Here is a 12,190-nt window from a genome sequence, read left to right on the forward strand (position 1 = left end):
ATCTATCTGGACAGAACTGGGATAGTTAGATTAAGGCCTGGTAATTGTGCAGTTGTGTTTGACATAAGAACATAAGACTAGTCATACTGGGTCAGACTAGTGGTCCATCTAGGCCATTATCCTGCTTCCAACAGGATATAATTCAGGTCGCAAGTACCTGGCAGAAACCCAAATATTAGCAAGGTTCATGCTGCTGATCCCAGTGGCTTCCCCCATGTTTATCTCAATAGCAGACTATTGACTTGTCCTGTAGGAACTTGTCCAAACCTTTTTTTAAAACCCAGATACACTAACCACTGATACCACATCCTCTGGCAATGAGTTCCAGAGCTTAACAATACTTCCTCCTGTTCATTTTAAAAGTAGTACCATGTAACTTCCTCGATTGTCCCCTAGACTGTGTACTTTTTGAAAGAGTAAAATAATCGATTTACATTTACCTGTTCTACACCCCCTCAGTTGTCTCTTTTCCAAGCTGAAGAGTCCTAACCTCAAGCCTTTCCTCATAAGAGAGGAGTTTCATCCCCTTAACCATTTTGGTTGCCCTTCTTTGAACTTTTTCTAATTCTGTTATATCTTAAGATATGGCGACCAGAATTGAACACAGTACTCAAGGTGTGGTCGCACCATGGAGTGATACAGAGGCATTGTAAATATTCTTTCTTATTTCTATCCCTTTCCTAATAATTTCTAGTATTCTGTTTGCTTTTTTGGCCACTGCCAACACTGGGCAGAAGATTTCAGCGTATTGTCCACGATAACACCTAGATCTTTTTCTTGGGTGCTGACTCCTAGGGTGGAACCTAGCATCAAAAAAAACTATGATTTGGATTAATCTTCCCAATGTGCATCACTTTGCACTTGTCCACATTAAATCTTATCTGCCATTTTGATACCCAGTCTTCCAACTTTCTAAAGTCTTCCTGCAATTTTTCACAATCCATATGTGTTAAACTTTGAATGGATTTGTGTTGTCTACAAATTTAATCACCTAACTTATCGTTTTCATTTCCAGATCATTAATAAATATGTTAAATAGCATGAGTCCCAGTAAAGATCTTTGGGGTACTCCACTGAAAGAATTTAGTCATTTAACCCTACCCTCTGTTTTCTATCCATCAACGAATTCCTAATCCACAACAGAACATTGACTTCTTTCTAATGGGTTTTTAATTTCCTCAGGAGTCTCTCATGAAGAACTTTGTCAAACGCTTTCTGAAAATCTAGATATACTACATCCACCAGCTCACCTTTATTCATGGTTATTCATGCCTTCAAAGAAATGAAACAAATTGATGAAGCAAGACTTCCCTTGGCTGAACCCTTGCTGAGTCTGTCCCATTAAACCACGTTTATTTATGTGTTCAGTAATTTTATTCTTTATAATAATTTCCACTATTTTACCCGGCACTGATGTCAGGCTTACGGGTCTGTAATTTCCTGGATTACCTCTGGAGCCCTTTTTAAAAATCAGCGTTACATTGCCCATCTTCCAATCTTGAGGTACTACAAACAATATTTAATGGCCATCCTCCAATCTTCTACAGACAGTTTTAATGACAGGTTACATATTACTAACAGCAGATCAGCAATTTCATGCTTGAGTTCATCTGGTTCAGGTGATTTATTACTCTTTAATTGGTTTGGCTCAGTACGTCTTCCAGGTTCACTGAGACTTCTTTCAGTTCCTCCACATCGTAACCCTTGAAACCATTTCTGGTACAGGTAGATCTCTTACATCTTTTTCTGTAAAGACCGAAGCAAAGAATTCATTCAGTTTTTTCTGCTATGGCCTTTCCCTCCCTGAGTGTCCCTTTTGCTCCTTCATGATCTAATGGTCCCATGGGGTCCCTTACAGGTTTTCTGCTTCTGATGTAGCTGAAAAAGTTGTTGTTGTGAGTTTCAGCATCTGCGGCAAGTTTCTCTTCATATTCTCTTTTAGCCGCCTTTATCAATGCTTTGTATCTGACTTGCCAGTGCTTATGTTACTTCCGTTTTCTTCATTTGGGTCCTTTTTCCATTCTTTGAAAGATATTCTTTTGGCTGAATTAGCCTCTTTCACTTCACCTTTTAACTATGCTGGCTGTCTTTCTCGTTTGCATATTTGTAAATACGTAGAATGCATCTAGCCCAGGCTTCCAAGGTGGTATTTTTAAACCATGTCCATGCCTGATTTAGCATCCTATCCTTTGCAGCCGATCCTTTTAGCTGTTTCTTCTTAATCATTTTCCTCATTTTATTATAGTTGCCCTTTTGAAAATTAAAATCAGTTAACAGTAAACTTCCTTTGTGGCTTCATTCCAGATAGTAGCTCAGACTTGATCATGTTATGATCACTTACCTCTCATAATATGCCCTGCACGCCACGAAGGACTAGATCTAAAGCGCCCCCCGGTCGGTTCCTGGACCAGTTACTCCAAGAGGCAGTCGTTTATTGAGTCTTTGAATTTTATCTCCCTGGTGCTACCTGATGTAACATTTATCCAGTCAAAATTTCATCCTAGTCCAGGGGTGGTGATTTGTAGACTCCGTGACATTGTGAGCTAGTTGTTTTGGTTCAAGAATTCCCAGCTGCTGCTTGGAGCAGTCCTATTAGGAAAGTTCTTCTCAACCCAGTCTTCAGGACACACCTAACCAGTCAGGTTTCCAGGAAAAGGTGAGTGGGTAATCAAGTTTTTTTTTTGTTTTTTTTTTTAATGTTTCAACATTTTTTATTGATGACAAGTCAAAGAAAACACTTTCCACAGTCTCAATATGCAGAACTCAAATATGAAAATGTACTCAGGAGAGTCAAATTGCTACAATCCGTCATCAAACTTTTAACATTTTATCCCCCACCCCACCCCCTCTATTTTTATATTTAAACGATTTTTATTGATGATCAGACACTTGGAACAGATTTGTGAAAGGCAAACATTCTGTTATCATAGTGACACATCATATGCATTTATGTACATCTTAACTGTATCATCAATTTTACTACATTTACTCCCCTTCTACCCCCCCCTTATAATTTCTGTACCGTGAGCTTCTTACTTCATGGTATCTGTTCCTTTCAAAATTCTGTCACCAGACTTTACCTGTCTAATACAAAGAGTATATGTCTACTGGGGTCCCTATAAGTTAGGGTTTGCTAAAATTATTTAATACAGCACTTCTTGCTCTGTGAGAAATATTTTGCAAATATGGGTTCCATATATTGATAACGTTCCTTCGTCTCTTTGAGTTGACATGGGCTGCCCTGGCTTCCCATAGCATTAGCTCATCGAGCCTATTCCTCCAGAGCCAAACGGAGGGTGGTTCCGCCTGCATCCAGTGCCTGAGTATACATTTTTTCCCCACTGCATATGCCTTACAGAAGAGTGACTCCAAATTTTTATCTGAGATCCTCCCATATGCATTGCTTTTGTTAAGTTTTTTTTTTTAAATAAACATAAGCATAATAAACTATAAACATACCCATAATTAATATGCATGGAGGTAATGCATGCAAATTTGTTTTATATATCTATATACATATATATACACACACACACTGGAAGTAAATGCATGCAAATTTATTTCATACATATTCATTATGGGTATCCTGAAAACCTGACGAGCTAGGTGTGTCCCGAGGACTGGGGTAAGAACCCCCTTATATTAGGATAATTTTCAGCCTGTTTGCACCGGGACCAAAATCATGAATAGAGATCCACAGGCTTTGCACCAGTGAAAATTACATGTACTTTTGTTTTGAAACTTGCCGCAGGTACGTATACAAGCAGTTGCTCACACCTGTCTCTTTTAACGGGTAGGTTTTCTTTTGGAAGTATGAAGCTCTAAAAATGCCATATGTGCACTAAGAAGGTAATTCTATAAGGGAGCATCTATTTGAAGCCTATTCTTTAAAGAAAAGTAGGCACCTACTTATTTAGTTTATTGGAAGACTTATACTGCTTTTTCAGCCTTCTTGAAGGAGGAGTGGCCTAGTGGTTAGGGTGGTGGACTTTGGTTTTGGGGAACTGAGGAACTGAGTTCGATTCCCACTTCAGGCACAGGCAGCTCCTTGTGACTCTGGGCAAGTCACTTAACCCTCCATTGCCTGCCGCATTGAGCCTGCCATGAGTGGGAAAGCGCGGGGTACAAATGTAATAAAATAGATACTATTGGAGATTTTACATGGAATGTTGCTATTCCACTAGCAACATTCCATGCAGAAGGCTGCGCAGGCTTCTGCTTCTGTGAGTCTGACGTCCTGCACATACGTGCAGGACGTCAGACTCACAGAAACAGAAGCCTGCGCGGCCACATTGGTGATCCTCAAGGGCCGACTTCTACATGGAATGTTGCTAGTGGAATAGCAACATTCCATGTAGAATCTCCAATAGTAGCAACAGTGGCCTAGTGGTTAGGGTGGTGGACTCTGGTCCTGAGGAACTGAGTTCAATTCCCACTTCAGGCACAGGCAGCTCCTTGTGACTCTGGGCAAGTCACTTAACCCTCCATTGCCCCATGTAAGCCGCATTGAGCCTGCCATGAGTGGGAAAGCGCGGGGTACAAATGTAATAAAATAGATACTATTGGAGATTCTACATGGAATATTGCTACTGTTGGAGATTCTACATGGAATATTGCTACTGTTGGAGATTCTACATGGAATGTTGCTATTCCACTAGCAACATTCCAACATTCCATGTAGAAGGCTGCGCAGGCTTCTGCTTCTGTGAGTCTGAAGTCCTGCACATAGAAACAGAAGCCTGCGCGGCCACATTGGTGATCTGCCAGGGCCGACTTCTACATGGAATGTTGCTAGTGGAATAGCAACATTCCATGTAGAATCTCAAATAGTAGCAACAGTGGAGGAGTGGCCTAGTGGTTAGGATGGTGGACTCTGGTCCTGAGGAACTGAGTTCAATTCCCACTTCAGGCACAGGCAGCTCCTTGTGACTCTGGGCAAGTCACTTAACCCTCCATTGCCCCATGTAAGCCGCATTGAGCCTGCCACGAGTGGGAAAAAGTGTGGGGTACAAATGTAATTAAAAAAAAAAAAAGAATATAAGAAAGCGGTTTGCAAACATTTGTAAATCCGGGGGGGGGGGGGGGGGGGGGGGGGGGGGGAATAGTTATAATCTGTTACTGTAGAAGAGAGACCAAAGGAGGAAGACAAAAGAGAGAACGGAGAAAAGGTGTTCCTTGGCCGTTCCCAACACCGGCAGCATCACAGTTTCTAAATGCTGGATGAAATAGATGGGTTTGTAGGGATGCTTTGAAATGCGTAGAGTTTGTTTTACTACTTAGGTGATGGCGTGAATTCCATTTTAAGGAGCCAAATTATTGCTGTCTAACTGATTGAAAACGCACCTATATTTATGGTTTTGTCTACATTGCAATAGACCACATGTATAGGTTATCAGATTTTACAGTCTGTGGTGGCAGTTCTGTAAGTGGGTACCTCATTATAGAGGCTGTGGCGGCAGCGTGGTGAAAGCCTAACCGGCAACTGGGCACCCAGTTCCATTATACGAGAATACTAGGATAACCCGCTGTTGGTGCACCTCATATTTAAGCACCCGCAGTTAAACCAGCCATCAACCTGGTGTAACTGCGGGCATCTAAACAGAGGACTTGTGCAACTTACAGTATTGTGTGAATTACGTGCATAACTGGGAGCCCCGTGCTCTGGGCATATCTACTACTACTACTGCTTAGCATTTCTATAGCGCTACCAGGGTTACGCAGCGCTGTTCAAGTTTAACATGGGGAAGGACAGTCCCTGCTCAAGAGAGCTTACAATCTAAAGGTAACAAACTATGTAGTCAGTGTATCATGAATGGGGAGGGTGGTTAGGCGCCAAAAGCAAGGGAGAAGAGATGGGTTTTGAGTAAGGACTTGAAGATGGGCAGGGAGGGCGCATGGCGTATGGGCTCGGGGAGTCTGTTCCAGGCATAAGGTGATGCGAGGCAGAAGGGACGGAGTCTGGAGTTAGCGGTGGTGGAGAAGGGTACAGATAGGAGTGATTTGTCCTGAGAGCGGAGGTTACGGGTGCGAACATACAGGGAGAGGAGGGTAGAGAGGTAATGGGGGGCTGCAGATTGAGTGCACTTGAAGGTCAATAGGAGAAGCTTGAACTGTATACGGTAGCGGATGAAGCGACTTGAGGAGAGGGGTGATATGCCACTACGGCATGTGCACATGTTACTATGTATCGGCCAAATCGAGCATTTCAACCTGAAGTAGCAAGACAATGGTGTTAATATTTGCCATTTCTTTGACACATGGAAGTGGTCTTTTTCCATTGCAGGGTCAGATTTGTAGAATCAGCTCCCTAGTTATTTGCGATTTATGTTCTGGGAAACTTCAACGCAAGAAACTTTTAAAAACTTTTTATTTTGTGAAGGCTTTTATGGAAGGTTAATCTTCGATTTGTCCTATATAGTATACAGTATTGATTTAGATTGTATGAAATCTTTTGTATTGTTATGGTCTTATGAATGTTGCTTTTCTTGTAACTTGCTTTGGTTTTTGCACTTGTACATGTGCATAGTTCTAGACTTGCCCGTCATGTAAGTATGTATGCCATCCCGCACGATACGTGCTGCCATTGCATCTAGACACATACTTAAAGAATACCATGAGCTGGAAACTGTTTATGTTCAACATTTTTTTTTTTTTTTTTTAATATTTCATAATTTTTATTAGTTTAAATTAAACTTAAACAGAAATACACTGTTAAGTGAAAAACAGCCAAAAAAGAAAACATTTTACATATTCCATTTACATTATACGTCAATGGCTTCCTTAGACCTCAAAAGTTGGGGGGATTAGAATAAGTGAAGATACCTTTACTTTAACAATTTCAATAAATTTAAAGGAAAATAGTGACACCGCAATCTCAATCCTATTTATTATCTCTATCGTTGTTTTGAATCTAGGAACAACTTAAGCTGATCTGGAACATAAAAAACATATTTAGTACTATTAAACCTCACAATACATTTACATGGATACACTAACAAAAAGGAACCTCCCAATTCCGTTGTTTTTAACCTCATTGAAAGAAACTGCTTTCGCTTTTGTTGAGTCACTTTTGTTACATCTGGATACAGCCATATTTTTTCTCCACCAAAATTGTGGTCCGTTGTTTTAAAGTAAAGTCTCATTACTGCGTTTAAATCCTGTTGAAAAAGAAAAGTTACCAACAAAGTCGCTCTTTCAGTGGCAGTTTCTATTGACTGTTCCAAAATCGCTGTTATATTTCCCAGATCCAGTTCATGTCCAGATTGAACCTTTGTTACCTCTTCTATTTTTCTTATCGTGTTAGGTATAAAGTAAATTTTCTCTAATGGTGGAATCGCTTCTTGAGGATATTTTAAATTTTCTTTAAGAAATCTAGCAAATAAATCTTGGGGAGACATCCCATATAATTTGGGGAAATTAAGCAAGCGCAGGTTCAATCTTCTATTATGATTTTCAATATTTTCAAGTTTTCTCCTAATATCCACATTGTCTTTTATCACAGCAATTTTAAATTCATTAGTTTGTTCCACTTCCTTTTGTAAACACTCAATTTTCTGTGAGAAATCTTGTTTAGTAATTTCAACAGAGTCTTTCAATTCCTGAATCTTATTCCCTAGGGATTTTACCTCTTCAGATGAATTTAGAAGGGTTTTTTTCCATTTCTAACAATTTCAACCATATTGTCCCCAGATTGACCTCCGTTTCTTTCCCAGCAGATTTAGCTGTTATTGTTGAGTCAGTCACCCCACTAGGACCGCCAACTTCTACCCTTCCGGTGTCCGTCGGTTTCTCCTGCCGACTCACTCCAATCGCTGGGCCTGGAGGAATCTTCGAGACCGGCGGGGGGGAAAGAGATGTTTCACATTCCGGCGAGAGTCCCGCTCCACCCGATTCTCCCGCCAAGGAATCCACCCCGCTTACTGTATGAGAAAGAGCGGGGAAGAAGCGCTCCAAACCAGTTCTCGCTGGCGTGGACGTCCCGGTAGGTGGGGGAACTACCCGGACTGTTCCTTTTCTTTTTGAATGAGGCATTTTTCTCAATGAAAAACAAAAACTAGCAGGACTGGCTGGAGCAATCTAGCTACACGTCCGCTCTCGGCGCCTATGTTCAACATTTTTTATTGATGACCTTATACAAAACATATACAACTATAAATCTGGATATACAAAAAGTCAAAATTACCAGATCTTATACAAGAAGTCAAAAAGACAAAGTCGATCATCAAATTTTCATCGTTTCCCCCTCCCCCTTCCAAAACACTCTGTTATGTGATGTCGTTTTTTTCAGTGAGGAATCTAAATACAATGAAGGCAATACGTTGCAAAGGTAAAACAGAGCATTTGGAAAACCCAACCCAACTTTTATTCCTCCCCTCCCTACTAACCCACATCCTACCCCATCTTCAACTTACATAGTAACATAGTAGATGACAGCAGAAAAAGACCTGCACGGTCCATCCAGTCTGCCCAACAAGATAAATTCATATGTGCTACTTTTTATTTGTACCTGTCCTCTTCAGGGCACAGACCGTATAAGTCTGCCCAGCACTATCCCTGCCTCCCAACTACCAGTCCCGCCTCCCACCACCAGCTCTTGCACAGACCGTATAAGTCTGCCCCGCCTCCCACCACCAGCTCTGTACATCCAGTATTAGGTCCCCCCTCCATCCCTTCTCTAATACCACACATTATTCTAGAGGACATTCCTCTTCCATCCACACTCCCAGGGGGTCTGTGTCCTTACAACCCCTCAGGAAGCAGAGTGGAAGAAAAGCACTGAAACTTATCTTTTCAAGGCATCCTGGCTTTCCAGTTTCCAGTGTTCATTTTTTAGTGGTATATGGCTACATCTGACATCCCTTTATTTCTTTTTCTGCTTTTAAGCTTTGCATTAAATTTGCTGGATTTGCTGGGTGACATAAAATAATTCCCACTCTGTTTTTGTTCCAGTAGAGCCATGTGGTAGGAAAAGGAAGAGGCAGAAGCAGAAGCAACAGCAGCAACAGCTGCAGCAGCAGGGGTATTGTACTAAACTGGAGCCTTCCCAGATGTCCCCAAGGAAAGAATGTATTCTGCAATCTCCAGATGCTCCAGGAAGGCTGGAAAGTCATTGCCAGGCAGAAATGCACGAGACAAACACTGCATGGGTCACACTGTGCAACACTATGGAGTACGGGCAGAGTTTCAGCCAGCTCACACAGATCACTGAGCATCGTGCAAAATGGGCAATGGGGAGACCCTGCACCTGTACTGAATGTGACAGGGGGTTTAAGACTGGTATCCTTCTTGAAAGACACGACAGAGACCACGGAAAACGCTTGTTTGGATGTAATCTCTGTGGAAAAAGGTTCACTCAGAAGGGAAATCTCAAAGTGCACTTGAGAACACACACTGGGGAGAAGCCATTCACCTGTACCCAATGTGGAAAAGGATTTGTACAGAAGGGAAATTTAATGACTCATCTGAAAACTCACACAGATGAAAAGTCGTTTTTCTGTAAAAGCTGTGGAAAGAGTTTCAGTTATCAGCAGTCTTTCCTAATACACCAGCTAACACACACAAGAGAGAAACCCTTTGGATGCATCTATTGTGGGAAAAGATTCCACCAGAAGGGAAATTTAATGTCTCACCAGAGAACGCATACAGGAGAGAAACCATTTATGTGTTTAATATGTGGTAAAAGCTTCATTCAGAAGGGAAATTTAGTAACGCACCAGAAGAGACACACAGGCGAGAGATCATTTAGATGTATAGAATGTGGGAAAAGCTTCACAGGAAAGATAAACCTCACAACACATCAAAGAACCCATAGTCGTGAGAAACCATTTGTGTGTATGGAATGTGGGAGCAGATTCACTCAAAAGGGGAATCTTCAGACGCACCAAAGAACTCACACTGGGGAGAGACCATTCCTGTGTGTGCAGTGTGGAAAGAGCTTCAGTCAGAGGTCTCATCTTACCAAGCACCAGCATACCCATACTGGATGGTTGCATTAAGAACAGCCTCAGAAGCAAAGCTGCACTACAGTAAGATCTTTCCTGTTGTGGCACAATGGGTGGTGGGGTGGGTGAACTCAGACCCACACCCACTATGGAATCACCAATGCAGGGAGATATTTGACATTTGTGTGAGTGATGTGGGACATAGCACCTCCTAGATCCTAAGCTTTATTGCCAGTGACATTGAAACAGCATTTGTACCTATGTAAGATAAGATTCAAAAAGGTATCACACGGGTACATGAACAGCAAAATGGCAGATCTTCATCAAAGCACCAGGCAGACTTTAGGCTGAGACACACATAGCATGAATACACCTTGTAACTATAGACCATATTTGGAAAGAGATTTTTAGAAATGAGGTGTGATCATAAAAAAAGGTGTGTAAAAACAGAAGAAATGAAGGACAGTGGAAGAAAAGAAGAGATCAGGAATAAGACCAAAGCGGGACACAATAAAACTCGAGAACAGTTCTAGGCAAATGTATATATCACGCTGCTGCTTTAACATGCCTGTAACTGGTGGGACATTCCCACACCAACTATATTGGATGCCAAAATTCCACACATAGGGCCTGAAAGGACTAGAGCTTTCTCCCATTCTGTGCTTGTGTAAAGAATTTCATGAAGCAGACCCTGCATGGTAAAAGAGAATGTCTGTCTTAGCTTTGTTAACAAACATCTTTCGTTTGCTCTTGCTCCTCCACCTCCCGCTTCCCTCCTTCTTGTCATCCTTTCTGAGCTCCATTTTGCATGTATTAATGGTTACTACAAAGAGGATTATGGTGAAGTAAATGAACACTTCCCTGGAGGTGATTGATGGCCAGGAAGATATGAGTGAAAAACACTGAGTCCCAATTGGTTTAAGTGCTACCGGGATGGCTAGAGGGACAATTGGAGCATAGCAGGGTAGTCTGCCCCTATCTCTGGTTTGCAGTCCTAAGTGTTTCATGAATTAAAAAAAAAAATAAGAGCCTCAGAATTAGGTGAGATAGCGGTTGTAATAAACCAGACTTGGGCCTACATGTCACCCAGAATGCTATGCTTTGTTGGCAGGCTAAGAGAAAGAAGGCAAACTTCACAGCAGGTTGTAGACACAGTGTATCCATGCAGAATTCCAGAGATTATGCAGAAGGCTGCTTGGACATGACAATCCTCACACGTGTATTCTGCATTCGTATGACACACTTAGGTTAAGAAACCAAGGAGGGCAGCACGACTGCTAAGGACTCTAGATGGGAAGACGGGCATATCTGTCTTGTCCTCAACACAAAGATAGATAGCCAATCTACTACACTGTTTAGTACACCAGGTTTCTGCAGTTTGGAGGAGAGCCCTGCCTTGTTGGTAGTAGTTTTATCAAATATGCAGTGATTCATGTATACTAATATGTCAACGTATGAAAAATGGAAGAAAAAATGTAAGGTAAGGACCATTATATTAGGGAGCTCACAACAACAGCATTGACATTGCTTACAGCTATTCCTGTTCTCTATTTTAATCATAGGTCAGTTCCATTTTTCTTCATAACTTTTGCTTTACATAGCCAAAATTTCCATTACATAGCTTCCCACTATTCCAGAATCTGTGGGATATTTGTGTCCATCAACCAGCAGGTGGAGATAGAGAACAGTAAACTTAGATATATCTGTTTCGGCATCCAGTCCAGCTCCTCAGTATTTTCTTTCTCCAGCAGGTGAATGGACACACTTCTCAGCCTCGCTTTTTGAATGATTTGCTCCTGTTCCAGTTGGTCAGCTGGTCCCCAGTTGAGCTTTGTGGGTGGCTTGAGTCTGCAGAGTCATATCTGGAGGACTTCAGATCCATGTCTCTGGTGCCCTCAAATTTACCTCTTCCCTCTCTTCACCTCTCACTTATATACTGTGGAGCTCTCCTTTTCCAGCACAACAACCTTGACAAAAAAAAAGAAGTTTTCTGGAGAGTGTGGGACAGAGTATCAGCCCAGAGCTTTTCTCATCTGTGGTAAGACTTGTGGAGACTGAGCTGGGGGGGGGGGGGGGGGGGGCAATTGGCAATGTGAAGTCCAAATTGATTCAGAATTTCTTGGAGGGTTGAAAGTTCTTGGTGCAGGGGAGGGATCAGTTGGGGTGGATGGTGACACCCGTGGAGGCAGTTAAGTAGTGTTTCTGCTGTGAGACCATCCGAATATGCCAGGGTCTTAGGGCTCTCCAGC

The 12,190-nt window shown here is 41.9% G+C and overlaps 1 protein-coding gene across 2 annotated transcripts in view; it reads left to right on the plus strand.

The window, feature by feature from the left end:
* LOC115465404 (gastrula zinc finger protein XlCGF57.1-like) overlaps positions 1-11,939 on the plus strand; it is a 29,400-nt gene extending 17,461 nt beyond the window's left edge. Inside the window, exon 4 of one of the 2 annotated variants that reach the window (XM_030195846.1) lies at positions 8,950-11,939. In XM_030195846.1, coding sequence (XP_030051706.1) covers positions 8,950-9,995 — 1,046 coding nt within the window. In that variant the 3' untranslated portion in view covers positions 9,996-11,939. The remainder of the gene's footprint in view (positions 1-8,949) is intronic. The other variant, XM_030195854.1, reaches the window with a different exon arrangement.
* The last annotated feature ends 251 nt before the right edge of the window (positions 11,940-12,190 follow it).

This window comes from Microcaecilia unicolor, chromosome 1 (genome assembly GCF_901765095.1).
Source record: "Microcaecilia unicolor chromosome 1, aMicUni1.1, whole genome shotgun sequence".
Taxonomy (NCBI): domain Eukaryota; kingdom Metazoa; phylum Chordata; class Amphibia; order Gymnophiona; family Siphonopidae; genus Microcaecilia; species Microcaecilia unicolor.